General features: G+C 42.6%; 1 protein-coding gene across 1 annotated transcript in view; it reads left to right on the top strand.

Annotated features, from left to right (window-relative positions):
• The window catches only part of GAD2 (glutamate decarboxylase 2), a 72,713-nt gene that overhangs the window by 42,519 nt on the left and 5,079 nt on the right, over window positions 1–25,115 (top strand). The window contains exons 9-15 of the mRNA XM_058532641.1: window positions 2,479–2,533; window positions 3,973–4,089; window positions 6,804–6,868; window positions 14,616–14,694; window positions 17,418–17,567; window positions 23,768–23,875; window positions 24,210–24,299. Of these exons, the coding sequence (XP_058388624.1) occupies window positions 2,479–2,533; window positions 3,973–4,089; window positions 6,804–6,868; window positions 14,616–14,694; window positions 17,418–17,567; window positions 23,768–23,875; window positions 24,210–24,299 (664 nt within the window). The remainder of the gene's footprint in view (window positions 1–2,478; window positions 2,534–3,972; window positions 4,090–6,803; window positions 6,869–14,615; window positions 14,695–17,417; window positions 17,568–23,767; window positions 23,876–24,209; window positions 24,300–25,115) is intronic.

A 25,115-nucleotide genomic window follows, 5' to 3' on the forward strand; every position in this document is an offset into this window, starting at 1 on the left:
CGAACACTTGGTCATGATTATTTAACAAGCCTGACCCTTGCTACTGCCCCAAAACTCTCTGATATGGAAATAGAACAGACTACATGTTCATTACCGCTATCCTGGCAGGCTTGAATGACACAGCCGATCCATGCAAGCCAGATATTACCTTAAAGGATTTATTTTATCTTAAAAGAAGCCAGCCTTTCCAAATAGGTTTCCCATATGTTTGGGCCCTTCCAGTTTGTTCTGGAAGCTTGGCATTTTATTCCAGACTTTGACTGGCATTTGACCTTGGGCAATCACTTCACCTCCCTCGGCCTGTTTCCTCATTTGAAAAATGAGACGATTAGTCTAGAAACAGGCCTTGAGCCCCTTCCAATTCTAACGTACCCTAATCTGTGACTTCTTGGTGACACCTTACTGCCTTATGCTTAACAAAACATCCAGACATGATTAGATGAGCAAACAGAGACTGTCAAGCTAATCCACCCTAAACTATCCAAGACAGGGGTGGTTCGTTGTGGTAGACTAGGTAAAATTTTGGATTTGCAAACAACTTCTGGGCATCTCTCTCAATTTCCATGTTTACCTACAAAAATGCTTTGGCAATTTTAATGTGCTTAAAACTTTATGTAAAAGATAAATATAATACCCGAATTTCCTCTGAAAGCTGAACACTTTGTTTATATCAGGGCTGGAGCAAGGTGTTTTAGCAGAGCCTGATCTAGGAGAGGTTGACAATCACTGGTTTGAGGAATGCCCCCAGGCCAAGCTGTGAAGTGTAGGGAGAAACACTGGGAGTGAGATGCCCTCCAGAACTCCTTTCCCAGTCCCACAGCCCCGCCTTTCCATTCCCTCTGTCCCTCCATCGAAGGCTTCCTCTCACAGAAGGTCCCAGAGGTGGGCTGCTCTGAATTGAAGTCATACCCTCTGCACCAAATGTACATTTAATGCCTTTTGCTCCGTTCCTGCTTGACCAATCACTGGTTACCTGTCCATTACTATCACTCAGGTAATTGCACTTTAACTGCCTTCCTTTGGAAAACAGCTTCACATAAATCAGTGGTTCTCAACGCTTTCGGGCCTCATGTCTGCTTTATATTGCTACTATTTTGTAACACCCCCTTGATTAGCCTGAAATGAAAACTGTAGAAAATATAACTTACCTACTCACTATGTAATGCCCAAATTATTTTTATAAAATGGAGAAATGTTAGAAAAGTAGTTTACAATAAAATAACATATTTCAATATGCAAAAGCTTAGGCAGGACAACACTGGAAGATGTAAAAAAGTAGCCCAGTGCTCGCTCTGTATCTAGAATCGCAGGGAGAGCCCACAAATGGACTATTGAGCTATAGTGACTAAGACCGAAACCCCATTCACTGCTCCCTAACTGCCAGTAGCATCCCCCAACCATGTATTGTGACAACCTCCTCCCCATAATTAATTTTTCTAAATTGCCTTTTTAAAAATCTAGATCAGTGACCCTGATGTGAAAAGTTTAGCCAGTTTAGCAACCTCAAGAGAGCTATTTTGGTTTAAAGAATGTTTAAGGGCCTCCAGTGCCACACAACTACTCTGTCTGTTCTTTGCCTGGTTTTCTCCCAAAGTCTTGGGATAGGAATGTCATGGTGCATAATAATCTCAACAGTAAAAGCTAACATGTATGGAATGCTTCCCATACGCCGAGCACTTTTAAAATAATTTTGCAGTTATTAACTCATTTAGTCCTCATAACTTCATAAGTAATATTATTATCATTATGTTCCAGGGATAATAACAATAGGCACAGGGAAATTAAGTAACTTGACTAAGGTCACACATCTAGTCACATCTAGCTTCTTGTAGAAATCAACTCCTTTGATTATTATGATAGTGGAGTTTTATAGTAAACAAAACACTATCTGCGTTTTTATTTTAGGAAAGAAACATTTTGGGGAAGAAAGGATGTTTCTTTCTGCAATGCCTGTCTCTCTAACTGTTTGAAATTTGAGCCCATGAGTTTTTGGCCTGCTTTATGCTTTTAGCACTTGGAATGTAATTAGGCAGCTTTGACTTTTCATTCAAATGTTTCAGAATGGATTTTCTCTTCTTGGCATTTCATCTATATGTGAAATTGCAGGTCCATTCAGTAGAAGATTTAGAACACAAATCTTTTTCTGCACTCTCCTTTCATTGCCAAATGTCTTGCTCCATAGCAGGCTTGTTACAACTGAATTAAGAGGACGACCTAAAAAGCAGACCGTGTGCAGAGTGGAGGGACATGTGGCTGTTCTAACAGCACCATGTGGTCGGGAGTCTCCTAAACATGTCAGAAATTACAGTCATGCATCCTTCAGGGAGGAAATGCATATCTTTCTGGAAACAGCCAAGGAGTTGTTTTAACCGATCATTATTATCCATGGTTGGACTTTTACTCTCATGTGGCTGCTTGTAAAGATAACAAAGTAAATTATTCAAAGCAAACCTGTAATATATTTATTTTTCCTTTCAGGGGGAAAATGATCCCATCTGATCTAGAAAGAAGGATCCTTGAAGCCAAACAAAAAGTAAGTTTTGGGAGGGAACTTCATCCAGCCCATAACAAGCTGAGGGTATATATTTGTATTTCCAGCCACTGGAGGACACACTTTGGTTTTATTTTAAAAAGAAGACCCAAGCCTCAACCTCCCAGCTTTAATAAGAATATGAAATTTTGCATCCAGTCATTATTTCTCTGATTTGTAGGCTCTGCTTTGGAAAGATCCAAGTTGCTGAATAAATAATATACACAGTGATGTCGTAAGAGTTTCCAAAGCACTTATCCCCCTATGTGCTGAGGGTTGGCATTAAACACACCCACACTGGAAAGATCATTTTCACGAGTGGAAAATATCAGCACGCTAATGCAGCATGTGTGTTATCATTGTGTGCTTATTTGAAAGGGGCCAATTTTTCCTGCCTAGACCCATACGGATATGATTGGCTCTCCAAGTGTCTAATTTTTCAGGAGGCAATTTAGAACTCTTTTTAGAAGTAGCAAGTTCTGAAGATATGCTAAAGATTCCCACAAAGCTCTAGAAGGTCATTTACATCCCTGGACGGTTCGCAAGTGAGAGAGCTGTTTTTAGAACTCTCTTAGTGTAACTTTTACTAGATACAATCTACAGTTCCTAGTTCAGCAACATAACACATACATTTTATTATTACGAAGTCAGAAGTAATTATTTCTTTACATACACTTCTTTTTTTCCTACAAAGTGGTAGCAGAAGGTTCCCCTTGTTCTTGTACTAAAACTACTTCTAGTAACAAACCACAAGACTAAACCTTTGCTGCCACCTAAAGACTGATTCTGTAACATCACGTTATATCACGTCGTGATGGAGTAACTACGTTCATCCTGTTTAAGGCACTTTTCAGCCTTCCTTCAGCAGCCGCCTGCTATTTCAATCAATTTTCATTTAGCCAGGGCCAGACAGACTGAGGACCACTTAGACGGATAAAAGCAGTGGCTTATTGCTAAGCCCCACTTGAACTCTCTCCTCTAAGACTCCAAATAATTATCTGAGAATTTTCCAAATAGGAATCATAGGCTGGTCGGAGTTCCCTGTCTTCTTGCCTGCTCACTCTAGGGGATTTATTAAGTTCAGAGGCCCTATTATGAAAAAGGAAAACTAGAAAGGCGAGCAAAGGAGGAAAAAAGGCCAGAAACTCTACCTGGAATGTATAAATGGCTTGTGGGCACCACAAAGCTTACTCACCTCTGGGTCCAGTGTAGCCTCTTCCAAGAACCAGAATGTCTGTTTTCGTAAGGCAACCAGCGGGTCCAACAGAATGGCCTGGAGAACTCGGGTCTCAGAGAACGAACATCCCTCCTACAATCCTTCTGATGGTTCCAAAAATGCAGATGTGTATGATAGGGGGAGAATTTCCACTGTTTTTATCAACTTTTTAAAAGAATCCTTGAACCCCTGTTTTACATTATTTGGGGCTTTCTCGTTTGCACAGGGATTTGTTCCCTTTCTTGTGAGTGCCACGGCTGGGACCACTGTGTACGGAGCGTTTGATCCCCTCTTAGCTGTTGCTGACATTTGCAAAAAGTATAAGATCTGGATGCATGTGGATGTAAGTATCCTGTAGGGTCTCCACTAAAATGTCCTTTCTCATTTTTCACCTGGAGCTCATGGAATGAAATTTGTTTTTTCTTTTTTTTTACTTTAAGAGCTTATTTTCAGAATGGTGATATTTAAGCTTTTAAAGATTACAGAGACAAAGCAGGACAGAGCTCACACAGGACACAACATTGGCTGGAAGCAGTCTGAGGCTGATGATGCCTTAATGTTCCCAACAGGATAATATTCTTATTTCTATGACCAGTATCCAAGCTGAGCACTTAGTTCTCAATTCACTGGGCCACAGCATTCACAGAGGAATACAGCCAACGTACATACAGTCACACATGCAGAGCTTACTTCCCCATAGAATGATCAAAAGGCTAAAAAGCGGTTGCATTTATACAGGAAACTGAAAGGACAGAAAACTCAACTCAAGTATTCATATCTTTGGAGAGAGAAGCAGTCTTGACAACTTCCTAGGAAATATAGACCACCAAATTTCCAATTTCTTAGCTTGGTCAGCTAAGAAGATAAATTATGTTTGAGATGTCTTGACTCCAGGCCTAGTCACACTAAAAAATAATGGAGATGTGCCCACTTAAACATTTTCAAATGACAAAATGTCAATTTTTAGAAGGACCAGTTGACGGGATTGAAGCTTAGACCAGTATTACTCAAAGTGTAGTTCAAAGTTCAGCTGCCCTCTGCAAACTGTTAATGATCCATGATGAGATACAGAGTTGAGGCCAAATTGTCACTAAGCACAATGTTTGGCTCAGCTGCATTTTCTTCATCGTAAGACTTGTTTGATGAAGGAAGCCATAAGTTGATTTACATTCTGGGGCAAGATCCTTATGTTGCTGAGTAGCACTGGCTTAGATCATTTTGGCTTTATAATAAGTATTCAGACCATATTAATTCCCGTTTCTTTAGGGGCAGAAAACTTCCACAGGCTAAGCTAGGTAAATTTCCGTTATCCCAGAGTTATCCTGCATGGCAATTACCAATCTTCTTGTCCTTCCCTGATTCACAATGTGAGTTGTTCATTAGGGTCCCGGAGACCCCTTCATTTTACACGTGAAGACACTAGGAAGATGTTGAAAAACTCAAGTACCATCAGTAACCTGGGTCTCAGAACTGGAGAGCCTATTAAACCTTGTTCGCTGATTCAGGAAGCGGATTACCCTGAGAACCTTAAAAATAAGAATATCTGTGTGTCCTGAGCCAGCAAATTGCTGTGGTCTCTATTCCAGGCTTTCTACTTAAATTAGAGCTGGAAGATCTTTTAACCAATTGTATTAGCCTTCTTTGAAATATACCAAGTTTACCACTTATTATTTTAATGTTTATACATTCTATAATTAAATTTAAAAAATCTTAAAGTATTACACATTTGGAAAATTGGATAATTTTTTAAAGTATAAAACATCTGAAATTACAACAAAGGAAAAAAAAGCAATTATACTCTAGAAGTTTTTTTTTCTGTAAAATCATCCCAGGATTATTATTATTTTTTTTTTTTTTGAGGAAGATCAGCCCTGAGCTAACATCCATGCCAATCCTCCTCTTTTTGCTGAGGAAGACCGGCTCTGAGCTAACATCTATTGCCAATCCTCCTTTTTTCCCCCAAAGTCCCAGTAGATAGTTGTATGTCATAGTTGCACATCCTTCTAGTTGCTGTATGTGGGACGCCGCCTCAGCATGGCCAGAGAAGCGGTGCATTGGTGCGCGCCCAGGATCTGAACCCGGGCCACCAGTAGCGGACCGCATGCACTTAACCACTAAGCCACGGGGCCGGCCCCCCAGTATTATTTTTAACAATGAACAATGTTAACATTTTCCAATGAATATCCATCTTGACATCCTTTTTTTTTTTTTGCTGAGGAAGATTCGCCTGAGCTAACATCCATTGCCAATCTTCTTTTTGCTTGAGGAAAATTCACCCTGAGCTAACATCTGTGCCAGTCTTCCTCTATTTTGTATGTGGGTTGCTGCCACAGCATGGCCGCCAGTGAGTGGCGTAGGTCCACGTTCAGGAACCGAACCCAGGCCACTGAAGCCAAGCGTGCTGAACTTAACCACTAGGCCACGAGGCTGGCCCCGATTGACATCCTATTTTTAAAGGAGATTACCAAACCAATTTAAATCTTCAAACTTGCTTACAAATTTTAAAGGGACATGTTTTAATTGCTCAACTAATTGACTGGTATGGGTCTTTCCTGCTTGTTTTTTTTTGGACAAAGAAATTATCCTATCCAAAATTACCCATCAGTGAAATAGAATTGTGAAGCTGCTCCCTCCTCTGGAATCATCCAGACGTGTCAAAAGAGTTTTCCTCACAACTTGGAAGCTGTTTAAAGGGTCCGCAGCTCATCTCAACTCTACACTGTGGAGCCATAGGGTTTCTCGTTCTGAGATCAGGAGCTTCACTAGGTCTCAGAGTGGTGGTGATGGGTTGGGGGAAGATTTTCTCCTTCTCGTGCAGACTGAGGAAATGTGGCCCCAGTTTGACTCCTTATACCCACATATATGTGGGATGGAGCCTGAAACCCTAGAAAAGCCCCCTAATTTAAACTTTGACAGTCCAGTGCTAGAAGAAGGTGGCCAACCCCCTAAGTCACTTGGGGTCAAGGAGACTCTCACTGTTCTGAAAGACACCAGACTATAGAAATCTAAGCGATGAAAAACCACTACCTTCTTCTTTGTATGATTTTCCTTTTTCAGGCAGCTTGGGGCGGGGGATTACTGATGTCTCGGAAACACAAGTGGAAACTGAGCGGCGTGGAGAGGTACACACATTTTTCTTGTTAACAACGTAAAGCGTGAAAGTTAAATGTGAAACGGAAATTGCACCCAATTTCCAAGAGCTGTTGGTATACAGGTGAGCCCACTCTGTGCAGCAATTGTGTACCTGGCCTTGTGTGTTCATATATGCATGAATACTATGTGTGAACAACAAAAAGAAATCAAATCCCATATCAAGGGACCCAAGTCGAATGTCTCTCAAACACAGAGATTCCTAACTGGGGTCCATGGTTCACCAGAAGACTCAGGAATGACGTTCCTGAGATCTCTGAACCAACTACCAAAATTGTTTAAAACTGCAGGCAGTCCACAGTTTTCTAGGGAGATCTATAGCTTTTATGTTCCATAAAAGAGTAATATCCACTGCTTTAAAAAAAAACCAATAAATAATTTTGCAAAGCAAATAAACACCTTGCAATTTATCAGAGTTGAAAGTTTGGGTGTGGGATTTAATACGGCCAGTTTACTTAAAGCGAGACATACTTGTGATAATATCATGGCAGGGCAGGGTTTCATACCCATAATAATTTTCTCCTGACATAGCTCTGATGGGTGCTGCAAAGCACCTTTTATTCAGAGACTAAGCAGTAGACCGTTGAGACAGGCTGCAAAATGCAAAGGAGGTAATGTTTGATTAGCATAAAGCATATTCCAGTCCAAAGAAGAAAGAAAAAAATTACAGAATGCAAAATCAGCCTCAGGCTTTGGTTCTGGACCACGTGCAAAAGGAGCTAGAATTCCCAGTTCTCCCATCACAACGTGGCAGGTCAACTACAGTTGTGAGCTCTGACACTCCAGGCAACTGAGAAAGCCTGAATTCATCCGAGGCTGCCAAATGCCTACCATGCCCTGCCAAGTAGCCAGATGCTGCCCAGGAAAAGTTTCCCACTGGCTCTGCCCCTAGACAGCTTGGCAGGATTTCTGTTCCAGGATGAGCAGAGAGGCCAATGGAGCTTAAAAGCATCTGTCAGCACCGGGCATGCAGGGCAGCCAGGCCAGAATGAATGCACAGGGTGTGCTGGGTGATGCAAACGCAGAGAACCCATGGGTGTAGAAAGAGGGGACGGAGTTACTGAGGCAGAGTGGGGGCACCCTGCCTAGTTAATGGAAAGAGGGCTGAGAAGAGTGGGGAGAGACCAGCTAAGGCCCATGTCGGCAGGGTCGCTGTCCCTGAGTCTGCTGCCCAGCCTCTGATGGCAGGGACCCGTTTAGGTGTGGGTGCATGAGGACAGGCACGTCCCCTTCTCAGAGTGAGCAGTCTAGGCCTCCACTTCTGGTCCTGTGGGGCTCCTCCCAGGCTGAATTCCTTTTTGCCGTAAAGATCTGTATGAAACCAGAAGCTTAAGGAGGAGGCCATGAACTAAACAGGGAGAGACAATGAAAAAAAGAGAACAATCTAGAAGGTACCTGATCAGATGATCAGAACAAGAATTAAATTCACATGCTTTCGGGAGAGGTGGCCTGCACGCAGTACCTTCTCTTCTTTGAGTTCCTTTCTGATCAGCACAGAAAGTGAGCTTCTGTTATTGTGTCTTTCATGTCACCCTGACTCCAGGTACTGAAAGCCATGGAACCACCTCCACCAATGATCACTTGAAAACTCCCTAAATTACCTACCCTGCGCCTTGGAAAAATAAACACCCACACGCTTCTGTACTGAAGACTATTATTTGAGGGCAAAGCTTAGTACGTTCATCACAGAACATACAGTCCTCTCTAATTACTGCAATTTTTGAAACCATATTGCCACTAAATCTACTAATGGAACAGCCACTTGTGAGGTCCTAAAAATGAGGGACTGCTGGTGTTCTGCCTTGAGCCCCTCATTTACCTGAGAGTATCCATCCTGCTGACTTATTAGCAAAAGGCACACTTTCTTTGGTGAATTAGAGGGCCCGTGGAAACCCCTGGGCATAATGTGCATGGGCACCAGTTTGGGAAAGAAATTTGCCTCACACAGGGGTATTACATATTCCCAAGCTTTAGGACTTACTCTAAAGTGGAGAAATTCCGTGGTGGATTCTTGTCCCCAGATCCAGAGATTCCCAGTGGTCACAGGGACCCCAGAGTGCCATCCTCAAACAAAATGGCAGAAGCACCCAGAGCCCTGCCTGGCATCCCCTTTGAGAACCAACCAGATTCTCAGAAGGCAACTTTCTTCCTTGCTAACACTCTCGAAGTGTCTAGAGATGGTGTAGCTGAAAGGGCAGGCCAAGAGCCCTGATGCTCCAAAGTATGTTTCTGTGCGTTGTAAACCAACTCTTCTTCAGTCCCCCATCACAGCAGGCTGCTGCTTACCTGCAATAGCCCATTGCCATCGTCCATTCTCAAGGCTTTCTGGCCCAGCTGAGGAGCCCAGTGCAGCTTCTGCTGCGTTAGCAATTCTTGCCCTCACTCCCGCCCTGAGAGCCAGGAGCTCAGAACTTCAGCTCACTGGTTACTGAACCTCTGTCACAGGCCAGCCACAGCAGTAGGCACGGTGAGGGCACAAAGATGAATATGACAGGAAGCCTCTCTTGGAGGGGTTTAGACTCTAGCAAGGAAGGCTGACCATCAACAGTGGATTAAATTCAAGGAAGAGGAAGTAAAGGCTCAAGAGACAAACAAGCGAGCTGATTGGAGGGCACAGAGGAATGATTCCTCCTAAACAGGTTATTGAAGGAAGCCTTCACCCCCGGGGTGGGCGTTGGAGCTTCATCAGGCAGAAAATGAGGAAGGGCCGTAAAGTGAAGAGCAGGGACGCAGGTTTGAAAGGGACCTTGGAGAAGGTTTAGATCACTTTGGTCAGAGAATGAGATGGATTCATGGCAGGAAGCTGGCGGAGTGTCCGGAAGTCCTGCCCAGTAAGGCTGAGCGGAGGGCCTGCCCACAGAGCCAAGCCAGAATCGACGTGAGTCTGGGAGCTGAGAAGCACTGCCGGGCGAGCCTGTTACACGTGGAGAGGATTGTATTTCTCATGCTGAGAAAAAAGGATGGAAAGCCCCTGCTGTGGTAGCCGTGGTGGGGTTTTGAGGAGAGGAGTGATATTATCTCACCTTTATTTTGGAAGATAACCCTGGATTCCAGAGGAGATGGAAGCCAGGAACTAGAAGCTACTGGGCGAGTGTCCGGGTGTGGGAGGTCGTGGAGCAGAGAGAAGCTGAGGGTGTGAACGGAGCGGCAGGGAGGCAAAGGAGTGGACGAACCCGAGAGGTGGGGATGGAGAACTGCAGGGGGCGACATCAGGAGAGAGAAGAAGAGAAGGAAACCAAAACAACAGCGAGGTTCGGGAGCTGGATGCACTGGAGGAAAACGGTGCGAGGAACTGAGGCACAGAACAGAGGAAAAGGAATAGCTCTGGAAGGATGAGGACGGGGCGAGTTAACGGGTTCATCTGGGGTCTGCTGAGTCTGAGGTGCAAAGGAGGGCATGAGGATGTCTTAAAACAGCCCTGGGGATTCAGTGCTCTCTAACTTATGGGGAAAAAAAATCACAGCAGCCACGTGACCAAATCCCACAGCAAAACACTTGGAAATGAACCTGATGCTGTTTTTCATAAATTACCAACATTTCTCAAATAAACTAAGGCCACACCATTGAATCACTCTGTGCTGCTTTTCGCCATCTGTATGAGGCAGCCCCTCTGAGAGAGAGGCAGGACAGAGAATTCAGTGATGGGTAGTTGGGGCCTTGGCAGCCTCCATTCTAAAAACACAATTTGGCCACAGCGTAGAAATAAACACCTCCAGTCAGAGAAATAGAGAACAGCTGTTTTCTTCTCCATGAGGTGTTGTTACTGATAAAGCTGTTTCCTCCTATCAGGCATAGAGCTATAGAATATTATAGAGTGTATAGAATGGCGGCACATATGTGCCCAATGTCATAAAGCTCGTAAATGATAGTTAAAATGAATAGAAAGAGCCAACCTTATTTAATGCTTACTGTGAATCAGACTCAGTTATAAGCACTTTACCCAAAGTATTTACTATTATTCTCCTTTTACAGACCAGGAAATCTAGGCACAGAGAGGTTAAGTAACTTGCTCAAGGTCACACAGCTAGGGAGTGATAGGACCTGGATGCAAAGGCAGACTGTCTGGCTCCCAAGCTCCCCCCTTAACCGCTATTACCTACTGCTTAGTGCCCAGGTTTCTGGACTCCAGGGTCATTCTACAAAGCAAGGAGATATTTTCTTGGAAGGAGCATTTCAATATCACAATTCTAGGATTATTCATGAAGTCACGAAGAGGTCATTTGGTCTTCTTTCCAGGGGTAGTAGCCATCTGGCCATGAACTGCCTTTGTTTCTTTCCTCAATTCCAATCCTAACGTATCTGACTGACAATGTCAGACCAAAGCAGGACCAGAAGATGAGTTGGCCTATTTACTGGTTCAGATGAGATCCCCAGGCCAGTAAGTGCCCTCTGACTGGCCGGCTGATGCCTGCCATTCAGCAAATAGATGAATGGGATCTTTCCCAGCTTCTCATTCTTCCCAAGGCTCTCGCATCTTGAGTGCTGGGCACACAGTGAGCCCAAGTCTGTAGTTCAGCCAGAGGAGGGGCAGCAATCCACAGCACCCTCGAGGCAGCTGCCACGGATTGTTCTACTACTTTGCCTTCTCTTGTGCATCTGTTTATACCAAAGTCACCTTCACGATTCTCATCCTCAAGGATCCCTCAGTCGCTCAGAAGACATGAGCAGGTGAGCAAGACTCACCTTGCCTGATAAGCATGTGAAGTGAGCAGGGGAACTCAGAGGGGGCAGTGATTTCCCAGGGAATTGGAGGCGGAGGGGTCGGAGCAGTACAACAGGAGTGAGGGAGAGAAGTTGAAGACGAAGGCAGCTGCAGAGAAAATACTTGATCTGGGCCTTAAAGAGTACGTAGGATGTAACCAAGTGAAGCAAAAGGAGATGACATTCCAGGAAAAGGAAATAGCATTCAGAGACCCAAGGGCACAAGAATAGAATTTTCTGAGAGCAAAAAATAATCTGGTATGATGAAGATGGGTACAGGAAAGTGAAAAGACACGAGACCGGACACCTGACTGGGGCTCACTCATGTGGGCATCAGGAGACACACTCTACCGTTTGAAGTTTAGGCTGGAGGCTAAGGGAAGTTGTCAACAATTTGAAGAGAGGAGAGGGCCATAAACACAGCTAGAAGATAACTATGGTACTGGGTGGAGGGGAAATGGAAACCAAGAGTCAGTTAAGACACTGTATCCAGATTAAAATAATAATTTTTATTATTGTGAATAATGCTGTGATGAACATATGGTTCATAGAATTATTGATTTCATATTCTTTGGATAAATACTCAGTAGTGAGATAGCTGAACCATATGATAGTTCTATTTTTAAATTTTTTTTTTCTTGGTGAGGAAGATCAGCCCTGAGCTAACATCCATTGCCAATCTTCCTCTTTTTTTTTTGTGAGGAAGATTAGCCCTGAGATAACACCTGTTGCCAATCTTCCTCTTTTTGCTGAGGAAGATTGGCCCTGGGCTAACATCTGTGCCCATCTTCCTCTACTTTATATGTGGGATGCCTGCCACAGCATGGCTTGGTAAGTGGTGTGTAGGTCCACGCCCAGGATCTGAACCCACGAACCCCAGGCCACCAAAGGAGAGTGCGTGAACTTAACCACTACGCCACCAGGCCAGCCCCTATTTTTAATTTTTTGAGAAATCTCCATACTATTTTCCATAGTGGCTACACCAGTTTGCATTCTCACCAGCAGTGTATGAGGGTTCCGTTTTCTCCACATCCTCTCCAACACTTGTTATTTCTTGTCTTGTTAATTTAGCCATTCTGACGGGAGTGAGGTGATATCTCATTGTAGTTTTGATTTGCATTTCCCTAATAATTAGTGATGTTGAACATCTTTTCATGTGCCTGTTGGCCATCTGTGCATGTTTCCAAACATCTTTGGAAAAATGTCTGTGCATATCCTCTGCCCATTTTTTGATTGGGTGTTCATTTTTTTGTTGTTGAGTCCTATGAGTTCTATATATATTTTGGAAATTAACCCCTTGTCGGATATATGATTTGCAAATATTTTCTCCTACTTGGTGTGTTGCCTTTTCATTTTGTTGATGGTTTCCTTTGCCCTGCAGAAGCTTTTTAGTCTGATGGAGTCCCATTTGTTTATTTTTTTCTTTTGTTTCCCTTGCCTGCGTAGACACAGTATTCGAAAAGAAACTGCTAAAACTGATGTCAAAGAGTGTAATACCTCCCTATTTTCTTCTAGAAGTTTTATGGTTTCAGGTCTTACATTCAAGTCTGTAATTTTAAGTTAATTTTTGTGTATGGTGTAAGATAATGGTCTACTTTCGTTCTTTTGCATTTGGCTGTCTAATTTTCCCGATAGCAATTACTAAAGAGACTTTCCTTTCTCCATTCTATGTTCTTGGCTCCTTTGTCGAAAATTAGCTGTCCGTAGAGGTGTGGTTTTATTTCTGGGCTTTCAACTCTGTTCCATTGATCTGTGTGTCTGTTTTTGTGCCAGTACCATGCTGTTTTGATTACTATAGCTTTGTAGTATATTTTGAAGTCAGGGAGTGTGATACCTCCAGCTTTGTTCTTTTTTCTCAGGATTGCTTTGACTATTTGGGGTCTTTTGTTGTTCCATGGGAATTTTAGGATTCTTTGTTCTATTTCCGTGAAGAATGTCATTGGGATTCTGATTGGGATTTGTGACAACATGGATGGACCTTGAGGGTATTATGCTGAATGAAATAAGTCAGACAGAGAAAGACAAATACTGTATAATTTCACTCATATGTGGAAGATAAACACATAGATAAGCAGAATAGATTGGCAGTTACCAGAGGAGAAGGGGGTGAGGGTGGGAGGAAAGGGTAAAGGAGCACATATGTATGGTGATGGATAAAAACTGGACTGTTGGTGGTGAACACAATGCAGTCTATACAGAAACTGAAATATAGTGATGTACATCTGAAATTTACACAATGTCGTAAGCCAATATGACCCCAGTAAAATAATTTAAGAATAATAATAATTATTATTAAAAGAATCTGAACCAGAACTATGGTTTAGACTTTTCAAATAGCATAAATCTCTGAGCCAAGAATCATTAATACTGATGGGAGAGCATTATATTTCTCAAGTGTGTTGAGACAAAAGAAATTGAAAATTGCTGTAGGAGCCACAGTGTATCTCACCTGTGGTCCAGAAGGTAACTCTGGATCAGAGAAGAGACGGAGCCAGGGGACGAGCTAGAAGCTATTATGAAAGGACACATTTGAGAAATTTAGTGACTAGGAAGAAGGAGAGATTGGGTCAGGGAAAGAACAAAATTAAGCAGTGGGATTAGCCACTGCCCTGAGCTCCAGGCCACTGCAGTAGTGTCAGAAGTAGGAACAATGGAGGCACATGAGGGCAGCTCCTTCACCTTTTGGGTGCTCTGCTCCTCAGTGGCCAAAGGCGGGACCCTGAACTGGATGATCCTGGCCACTCGAAGGGGCTCTCAGACCAGCCTAGAGGCTGAATGAATGCCTCCATAGGAGCTAGGCGGGGCACCGCATAGAGACACTAGCCCTTGCCTATTGTCTCTGTAGACAGGAAAAGCTTGTAGATTTAAGAGTCCACTTCTTGTTTTGTGAATTTAGTGTCCTCCTGGAGTCTGAAAAACAACGCCAAGAACCCTGAAGTCCTGTTGCCCATGCACAGGGCCTTAGTAGTAGAGCCTGTCATGGGGTGCCATCCTCTTAACGTGATTTGTTTCCTTTAGGGCCAACTCTGTGACCTGGAATCCACACAAGATGATGGGTGTCCCTTTGCAGTGCTCTGCTCTCCTGGTTAGAGAAGAGGTATGTCTTTCCTGACTCCTGGCCTGGTGCATCCGTAGGGTTTGATAGAGTAAATGTGTGTACTGACAGAATCAGAATACAGGATGATTTTACTGGCTGGAACAGTGAGCCCCATCCAAAAAGGGGAAATTGTTAATGAGGATAATGTAAGGTCCTGCTCTTATGCCCAAGTATAAGATGGTTATATTTTGACTAGTCAAGACAGGCGTGTTTCACACATGGCTAAATTATTGTATTTGTGAAAAAGACATAGGACATTACATTGTACTCTGCGGTGTCAACAATGGGTCAAGAGAAAATTACCGTTCAAAAAACGTTAATGGGATAAAAGAAGCGGAGTTTCAGGATGAGGGAGGTGGAAGTCCCCCACTGTTCTCTGGTTAAACCACATCTGGAGTGGTTTGCTTAGGTGAGGGCCAAATCATATATGGGAGCCCATCAAGCCGCAGCTTGAACAGTGGAGAACAATGGTAAACATGTAAGAGGGGCGGTTGGAAGAACTGGGGATGTTTAATCTAAAAAAACAAAACAAAACAAAAAAACCTTACAGGGCTGAGAGGACAGCAGCCTTAGCAGTTTAAATGACTCTCAAGTAAAAGAGATGCAGTTTTTTCTTGAGGCTTCAGGGAACTGGGTTAGTTACACTGGGCAGCAGATTTGATGGCACAGTCAGAATACACCATGATTTTAGGTCTGACTTGGGGTCAATAAAAAGAACGCTTTCCTAAAAATTAAGCTTCCCAGCAGGTAATGAATGCTTTATGTAGGAATAAATTCATTATCAGGCGAGGTGACTGAATGGAGGTTGAACGATCACTTATTAATAAGAGGATAGGAAGGAATAGATTAATAGCTCTAGGATCCCTTGCAAACACGAGTTTATGATGCTCTGATAGCATTTCCCTTATGAAGCCCAAGGAATAATACCATTCTATAAGATTGTCCTAAGTATTCTGTGATAAGAGAGTTCTAGGTTTTAAAAAAAAGCTTGTGATATATTCAATTAAACAGTTAAAAACAACTTTTATTACTTTAGGGCTTATCAGAGTCTTTAATTGCTGATATATACTGCAAATATCTAAAAAGAAGGTGTTTATGACATAGAGTTTCCTAAGTTTATTTGACCATGGGAGTTTCTTTTACAGCAACTATTTTACAGCACAGCAACTATTAACATATTTAAAATAGTTTGGGACATAATGGTCTGTAATTTTTTAATGGCTCAGAACCAGGATATTATCTCACCAAGGCCCTTTATGTGAAAAACAGCATCACTTTTACTTATCCTTTTGTGTAATGGGACTGGTGCTGTCCAACCTTTTAGAGGTCATGTGCTTCAAGTTGCTTTTCCTATCCCCCTGGAAGCTGGTCCAGTCTATCCACCATTCCACACTCTCTGGGGTAGTCTCCCTTACGATTGATGGCACCATTTCGTGAGTGGCTAGGGTAAGAATGATGCCAAGTTTCTGTGAACAGGAAACAAGATAGAAGCATCTGTTGCAATTTTCAATCTTGTCTTCAAGTGAATTTTCTTTTTCAAATTCAATGACTTTCTACTGCTCCATTACAATTACATTGTATTTAATTTCTTTTAGTCTCAAAAAATAACTTAATGAATTCTATGGAATAGGAAGCCTAAACTACAAGGTTGAGCCCAGTTCTGTTGTCTACTGTCTGGGCACTGGGTCTTTCAGGACCTAGTTAAAATTTTAGTTGCATTGCATTTTGTTTTAGTTTGGGTAGTTTTTTAAAGGGGTTCTCGCTTCTAACTTCAACTAAATGGTCACGTTTTAGTCTTTTCTTCTCTTGTTATGAGTCACAAAAGAAAAAAATGCCAAAGCTTCTGTAAAATCACAATTATACTATAGTACACTGTAGATAATGAAAGAGTCAAAAGGCTTCCTGTGGTTTGTGACAAATTGAAACGTGGCAAGGTTTCTGGTGAGGAGAGCAGCAGTGCTGTTTTAGTCAGAGAGCATGATTCACTCACTGTTCTTTGGAATAGTTCAATCACTTTGCCACCCATTTTCCATAGTAAGCTTATGGTGCCAGGGAAAATTCACAGTCATTGACGATGAAACTTTCCACTGTAACGACCATAAGCAGCTAAGTATGAAAACGCAGTCCTGAAGCTCTACCCACCCTTGAGAGAGGAACATGACATTTGAAAGACTGGTTATTTAAGACATCTCAGAGTAGCAATGTCTTTATCTTCTCATATTTCAGCATATAAATATGATAGCAATGAGCTATCTTAAAAGCTATGATTTCCAAAGAGAACTGGAACCAACAGCTAAACGATCAGTCCTTGAACTAAATAAGAATGAAAGACTAGAAGAATCCCAGTAATAATATTTTACAGAACCAGAGAGTTTCCAAAATATTTTAACTGCAATGAAAGCAGAACAACAGGATGTTCTCTGAAAAAATGAACATTATGCTCTGATTGTGATTTTTTTTTTTTTAATGAATACCTTCTCTGGTTATCCTCTGGTAACCTTTGACCCTTAGCCATTAATCCCACAGTGTTGACCTATTGCAACAGTTCATCCTGTCCAGATATTGACCCCATTTTTTTTCATTTGATTCATTCCATTTTCTTTCTCCAGAATAGTCAATGTCTCTTTCTTTGTTTCTTTTCTTAATAGTTTCCATCACAATGTAAATCTAATAGAATCCCTGACAAAGTCAATAGAATTTCCTAAACTTTTCTTCTCTTCTAGGGATTGATGCAGAGTTGCAACCAGATGCATGCCTCCTACCTCTTTCAGCAAGATAAACACTATGACCTGTCCTATGACACGGGAGATAAGGCCTTACAGTGCGGCCGTCATGTTGATGTTTTTAAGTTATGGCTCATGTGGAGGGCAAAGGTGAGCAGGTGTAGGTTGGCTCGATGTCAACTAAAACATACTCAAGTGACCCTTAGTATGACTTGTTAAAAATTGATTTCCAAATTGAACATTACCCAAGATTAAGTTTCTTTAATCCTATACCTAGATATCTGCATTCTACATGGGCAAGAATGTAATACAACCCATTGCGTTTTTTTTCTTTTAAGCCAAATTTCTCTTAATGCTCACTCATCTAGGAAACAAATCCTTGTTGCTTTATATGGCAGAACATCTGGATTCTTAAGAGATGTTTTGTTGCTGATTTTGTCTCCCAACTCTTGGTTTTCACCAGCGATTGATTACTTGGGTAGGTTAATGCGATCTAAAAGCATGTTTGGAGAACAAAAAGGAAAAGTAAAAAACCCCTCATGATAGCTTGACATTTTAAAGGGTAACCTCTAGTTATAAAGCTTTTTTAAAAACTCTGGAAGTACCTAGTGACCACCTTTTGTACAGTTTCTCTAGTTACATCGGAATTTAACTGCCCATGATCACCTCTCTCTCAGAATCCGAAACTCTGTAGCTAATGATGTGCAGTACTGACTGGACCTAACTGTGGCCTTCAAACAGCCTAAGTATATGTTTAAATGTAAGCAGGCTGGAAAGGTCAAAGATCTTATTTTTAATTTTGACCAGATTCCTGACTTAAATGTCACAAATCAGTGACTTCCCACCTAGTTTCATTTATCTGCCGCAGGAGACAATGACCAGAGCCAGATGGACATGCTGGAAAAACTCAACTGCTAGAAAACCCAGCTGCTAAAAGTATGTGTGAGGGAAGCTTGACAAAGGAAAATGAGGAAGGGAGAGAGTAGAGGGAAGCTGGCCTGCCCTGAGGTCCTGTGTGTTTGAGAGAGGGGCCACAGATTTGGTTGTAAGCTTTCGAAGTAGCCTGCACGAGGAGGTGACAGGTTCAGTCCCATAGGACCAAGCAAATAACTTGGTCACCAGGAGTGAGACATGTCAGGATGAGACCACAGAGTGGCTTCTTCCTCGGGTCTATGTAAAGATATACGAACCATGTCCATAGCAACAAGTTCCATATGCTGTTGTTTATAAGATTTTTCAAAGTAAACTGAATTGCCTTAAGCAGCTTAGAGAGGGAGTTGGCTAATAAGAAAAATAGGGGGTTGGGAGTGAGACAATGCAGTCAACAACTATTTTATAGAATCTTCTTTAAATCCATCCTGGAAAAAGGCAGTTTAAATAGAAAGATGGTCTTGCTTAGTGCAGAAATAACTCTCAGATGGTTTCCGGGAATGGCTGGACTACATATTCTTCAGGCAAGCCTCCAGAATGGTACTGGCTGAATTTTCTCTAAGTGTTGCTAAGTATTGGGCAGCTACCTGGAGTAAGGCCCCAGGGGAGTTGGTGCCCTGTAAAAGTGGTGTGATGGGTGGGCTCCCGTCCCTTGAGCTGGGCGGGGGACTGTTTCCTCTTTTGAAAATTGAGAGCCTTACCTAATCCCTACCACCCAAGATGAGACTCATTCTGATGGCAATGAGACTTTCATTTGGCAGAAATAATTAAATCAAGAATATGAATTATTGGCTTACTCTCAAGCTGTTTTAAAATGAGTAGATTTTTCATTTCATTGATTGATGGGAATTACAAAATGACAAATGTAAATATTGGCTCGTAAGTTGAGGAAAGCTTGATCTCTAAGTATTGTTCAGTATCATTCTTTTTGTCTCTTTCTCCTGTGGTGTTTTTATTAAGATGATGATCGTTAGCTATATTTACGCGAAAACGTTTCTCTCATGGTTCATCAGTTCCTGCTGCTCCTTTCCATCTGAAGCCTGCTGGCCAGCATGGTGCAGCCGGCTGGTTCTTAGAGAAATTACTCGGAGGACATCAGGTGTGAATTAAACAGCGGGAACAAATGAAGCCTGAAATAAAGGCCAAGAATCCAGTTTTTAAAATGCTGACATAAAGGCACCAGGAGAGGGAATAAAAAGAGAAAAAAGAATAGTTACAACTGCTGCATAACTATGGACACATATTCTTTTAATTCCTTATTGCAAAACCTTAAGTATCTAGACATGTAAATGGCAGAAACTTCCTTTTGGTTTTCAACTTAAAGCCGCATCTTTTGCAAAATGAAATGATAATAATTATTAAAGTAATAAGCTCGGCCCTACAATCTTCATCAAGAGGTGAAGATAATTAATCCTCTCACATCAGAAGCTCTCTAGTAATGCCAGCCGAGGAAGGAAGTCATCCTCTCCCAAGAACCGCAAAAGAGTTGGCCATGACGTTCTATTTCACACCCCCTCAGGAAAGAGGAAACAATCTGAAAACATAATAATGAGGAGGAGGAAGAGGAGCATAGTGTTATTTCAGTAAACCCGCTGTTACCAGATCTGCCTGGAGAATGCAAAGTTCAAGTGAATCCCCATTTTCTCCTTAGTAAGATAAACCACACAATTTGGTAGGATTCTCTACCAATACGAATTAGTATTCTTTAATCTGTTAATGACTAATGGAGCTAAATGCACAGACGACGGCCATCATGTTAGGTCCAAGATAGCTTGATGAGAGCAAATTTATGCAAAAACAAAAAATGAGCCTCCTGGTGTAGGATGCTAGAAGGTGTTCTAGCTGTTGATACGGTATGTAAGTTTGTCATCAGCAAAGGCAGTGTGCCTGCCCTCAGTTCTGTTCTTATTGGGTAGAACTTTCATTTGTCTGCATTTTGGTAGAGAATCCTAGCACTTAATCACTATTTTCCATCTTGACACATTTCGTCAGTGGTAAAAACTCGGCAGTAGACAGAAAAAAGAAACTTAAAATTAGTCCCCCTTTTTTAGTTCCATAGGGATGGCTTAATGTGTAACTACTGAGTTTACACAGTAAATCTCTGAGTTTGTATATTGTTATACAAATTGGCAGGTTTCCTTGTTTTTTGTGATTGGCCTCCATAATTAAAAATATAGATAAGAGAGGGACTGTCAAATGGCTGAGGAAAAAACAAATAACAGGAGAAAACTATTAAAGAGAAACTGATGTCTGGTACCCTTTGCTGAATCACTGAATGTTCATGTTCTCTCTAAAATATGACTTATTTTAATAAGTAGGTAGTGAGCATCTGTTATTCTGCTTTGTGCTGAGTGGAATAAGGGGACTACAATTTTCCAGACAGGATGACATAAATGCATAAGTAACCATCATGTGAGACAGAATATAACTGATCATAAAAGAAATCACAGACACACCTTGAGAATTTAGGGGAGAGAGAGCTCATTCCTAGTTTGAAACTCAAGAATGACTTATCAAGAGATGACTTTCGAGCTGGGTCTTGAACAGGAAGAAGGTCTGGCAGGGGCTGATATGTATATTCTGAGTCTAGTGAAGCGTCTAAATTGTTGGAAGGGCAATTAGGGAGCTATGATCCAGATGAAAAGTAAGAGAGCCTGAGTTGAGTGATGGCAATAAAAATGGAGATAGCAGCAAGGGATTCAGTCATCATTTCAGAAGCAGCGTCTCTGGGGCCTGGGAGCATTCAGTGAGGGTTATAAGAAGCAGAGAAGACTCATGAGCAGTACTCTAGTTGTCAGACCCCGAGACCACACAAAGGTAGTCCCTGGACACTGGAAGACAAGATCGTGGAGGAAGATAACACGAACCGTGTCCATCTTCCTGAAATTCTGATTTAGGAGTCTGGGGTGGGGCCTGAGAATCTACATTTTTAACACAATTAATCTGGTTCTGATACAGATCGTTCCTCAGAACACACTTTGTAAAATTACTGCCCCAGGGATTAAAAGTTATGTTTCCTGGGGCCGGCCCAGTGGCGCAAGCAGTTAAGTGTGCGTGCTCTGCTGTAGCGGCCCGGGGTCCGCCGATTCGGATCCCGGGTGCGCACTGACACACCACTTGTCCGGCCATGCTGTGGCAGCGTCCCATATAAAGTAGAGGAAGATGGGCATGGATGTTAGCCCAGGGCCAGTCTTCCTCAGCAAAAAAGAGGAGGATTGGCAAATGTTAGCTCAGGGCCGATCTTCCTCACCAAAAAAAAAAAAAATTATATTTCCATTCCTTCCTTCATCCATTCAGCAAATATACATTGAGCGCCTAATGTGTGCCCAGCACTGCTGGTATAAGCGATACAATAGTGAACAAAAGAAACACGAATCTGTGCCCTTGTGGAGTATACATTTCAGCCAGGTCAGTCTAAGTCGATCTTAAATGTGAGGGTGATGAGGGAGAAAATTAAACCATCTTTCCACAGAAGCTCCCTCATCGTAACCTGATGCTGGGCTCCAGCCTTTCCCTCAGGAATACCCAGCTGAACCTCAGCTACCTCCACAGCAACACAGGTCATGGTGATGCAATGCCCGATAAAGTTTTACACGTGTCTGTGTCGTTCTCATGATAAGAACTGTGTGGCATATGATAGCTACTCAACAAGTACTTGATGAATGAATGAATTTTGGAGAATCTCCTCAAAGCCTTCAAAACCTTGAAAATAAAATATGGGTCTTATTCTCATAAATATCCAGCATGAAAGGAGGGGCTCCAGGCTTCTAAGGGCACACTAGATTCCTATGGCACTCCCCTGTACCTCCTTAGCCTTCCACTAAAGGGGCGGTCAGATTACTCCTGATCACCTTCAGAGTGTAGTCCTAGACTAGTGAAGGCCCCAGGACTCCCATTCTGGTCTGTGGTAATCCCACTCCCTTTGTGATACAATTAAACTCCTTTTTAGATTATTCGTTTTACCTTACCATGTCTCTGTGTGGGAACCAGACAGGCACTATCATTCCCATGTGACCAGAGAGATTAGCCACGGCCATTGGCTGGCAGGGTCAGAGCCATACTGGTCCTGGCCATATCCTAGCTCAGGTACACGCAAGTTTAAACCCAACTCTAGACTGGTCCAAAGGACCCAGTTTGGAGAACAGTTAGCTTCCCTCCCTCCTACCTAGGGCCCATCCCAAGTGGACCCACACTGGCAGGTCAGTCCAAACCAATCCTAAATCCTTGGCACCCACAGACTCGTAGAGTGCATGGTGTAGGTGCTGGCCTGAGCATTCAGGCATCAGCCCAGGCCCTTTCTTGGGGTCATTAGGAACCAGTCAGCATCCTTGAACCTATCAGCTAGGGCAGCAATCTCCAAAGATGAATTTCTGAACCCATCAGATTTCTTTAATGCTTCAGATGTTAAAAGTCGCTGGCTGCTTTTAGCTGAGATGATGAGACTGTATCTGAACAGGAAAGTTGGCCCATTTTATCTCCATTACAGTTGTTCCCTGCAGTTTCCATGTTGGCTTAGCCACTGGTAGGCCAGTTCTAAGTGGTCCTGAGATGAGCAGTAGCTGTTTTTCTAAGCTTTCCATTAGCATTCCATAAACGCTGAAGGAGTCAGGAGGAAAACCTTTTTGAAAACTAATTCCCTAGAGTGTCCTGAGGTCAGTTAAACTGCTCCAGCCCAAGGCTGTGGGGCTGTTTTTCACAAGTCCAGATCCTGGGCTTCCTGAGCTGGAAATTGAAAGACCTCTGTGATAATGTTCGCCCGTTACAGACATATGAGTCACTTATCCCCAAAGGAGAAATCTAATGAGCTTTGCAGAATGACAGGCTAACAAAGCATCTGTGTGCCCCTTAAGATTCATGCATTCATTTGTTCAACAAATATTCATTGGGCACCTACCCTATTTGTTCTATAATGGGGGTACATTGGTGAACAAAAGTGGGGTCTGGAAGTGGCAAATTTACATGATGGGCAGGGGCTAAGCAAGCATCCTGGGGGGTCTCTGACGATGCTTCTTATCTACAGGAAGAGAATAGCCCAGCCCTCCTGTCATTAATGACTTCCATAATTACTCCTCTGAAGAGCGGAGGCAAATTTTCCCCTCGAGTAATCAAAATAATTGCCTGGGGAATGGAGGCTCAGAAGAAAAGAGTGTGCTGTGGAGAGCAGTAATGACAGATGTGAAAGGGAAAAAAAGCACCTGAGGGGAAGAACATTGAAGGAGAAAAAATCACCAGAAAAGCCTCTAGAAACACAGTCGTGTGTAAGGAAAGTGCCAGACCAGAGCTGAGACGGAAGTGGCAGAAAGACCATCAATCTGGAGGGATCACTTCCTCCTGCATCTCAGCGGGAGGTGAGAGCTCTCTCTGAGAGTTCACCCACCTTTAGCAGCCTGCCTGATAAGCTTCCCTCTTCTCTTACTTAGGGGACAATTGGCTTTGAAGCACATATTGATAAGTGTTTGGAGCTGGCGGAGTATTTATACAATATCATAAAAAACCGAGAAGGATATGAAATGGTGTTTGATGGAAAGGTAGGTATTCTGATTTCCCTGATCCCAAAAAGTTTAGTCAATTCCAGTTCTTATGCTGACATTTTTTGATGTCAATAGCGTACTGTCCAAGTAAGTGGGGCCATTACAGAGGAGAAGCGGGGATGGAGGGGTAGCTATTCTGAGCTGGAGCAAAAATCAAATTCACAAGAAATAACTGTATGATGTTGTGCAAGTCAGGCACTCCAAAGATGATCGTGGATTCAAAAGTAGGAATTGTATTCAGAAGCTTCAGAATAAATAGATTTGCATTGTCTTTGGAATTTTCAAAATTACCAGTTTGGGCTGAGTGTGAATTTTACTTTCCTCTTTGTAGCCTCAGCACACAAATGTCTGCTTCTGGTACGTTCCTCCGAGTTTGCGTGTCCTGGAAGACAATGAAGAGAGAATGAGCCGTCTCTCAAAGGTAAGTGACAGAAGCGTGTCTGATATGTACATTGGTGTGACGTTGAGCCTTTCACATGCATATGCATATGTCTGTAAGAGAAATCCAACCTTGACCTTGGTGCATGGGCCCACTCCCCTCTGTGGGCTCCTGCAGAGCCAGGACATTCAGAGCTGGTACACCCAGACTTTTAACAACTATTTGCTTCTGTTTTCTGAGAGCGAGTTTATGAAGTCTTAAAATAAGCAATTAGGCGATAACTTGACTGGCATTCACAACCCAGCAAGAACCCTTCCTGAAGTTCACTGACCTGCCAAGCAAAACTGGTACAAGCACAGAAGAGACTTCAGGCACCAGAAATGGTTAGAAAACAAAGCTGCTGCTGACCCTTTTGAGATGCCAACGTCAAGGCCACCCTTGCCAAGGCCAAGGTCTTTAGAGCTGTGGTGAACCCCAGAAGTAATGGGGCAGGGAGCAATAATAATAACGGCCACGTTTAGAGTGTGGATTGTGTCCCAGGCTCAGCTTTGATCTAGCATTAGCTCACTTGACTCTCATAAGTGTTAAAAATGACTGGAGAAGACAATTTAGGCGACACAAACAAACTTTATTTAACATTCCATGAAGCAGGCAGTCTCCATTGCCAAGGATCTGGAGAACTGGGAAATGCCACAGAAGGCAGGAAGCTTTTACAGGATAAAGAATAAGCAACAAGGGAGATAAAGATAGAAAATGAATAAGGAACAAGAAAATAAGCAGAGAGCCCAGAGCTGGCTTCGCGTTTGGGGATTGGCTCACTAGATTTACTGCGTTTCTGGTCAAGCTGAGCTTTTACAG

The sequence above is a fragment of the Diceros bicornis genome, chromosome 36, assembly GCF_020826845.1.
Source record: "Diceros bicornis minor isolate mBicDic1 chromosome 36, mDicBic1.mat.cur, whole genome shotgun sequence".
In the NCBI taxonomy this organism is placed as follows: Eukaryota; Metazoa; Chordata; class Mammalia; order Perissodactyla; family Rhinocerotidae; genus Diceros; species Diceros bicornis.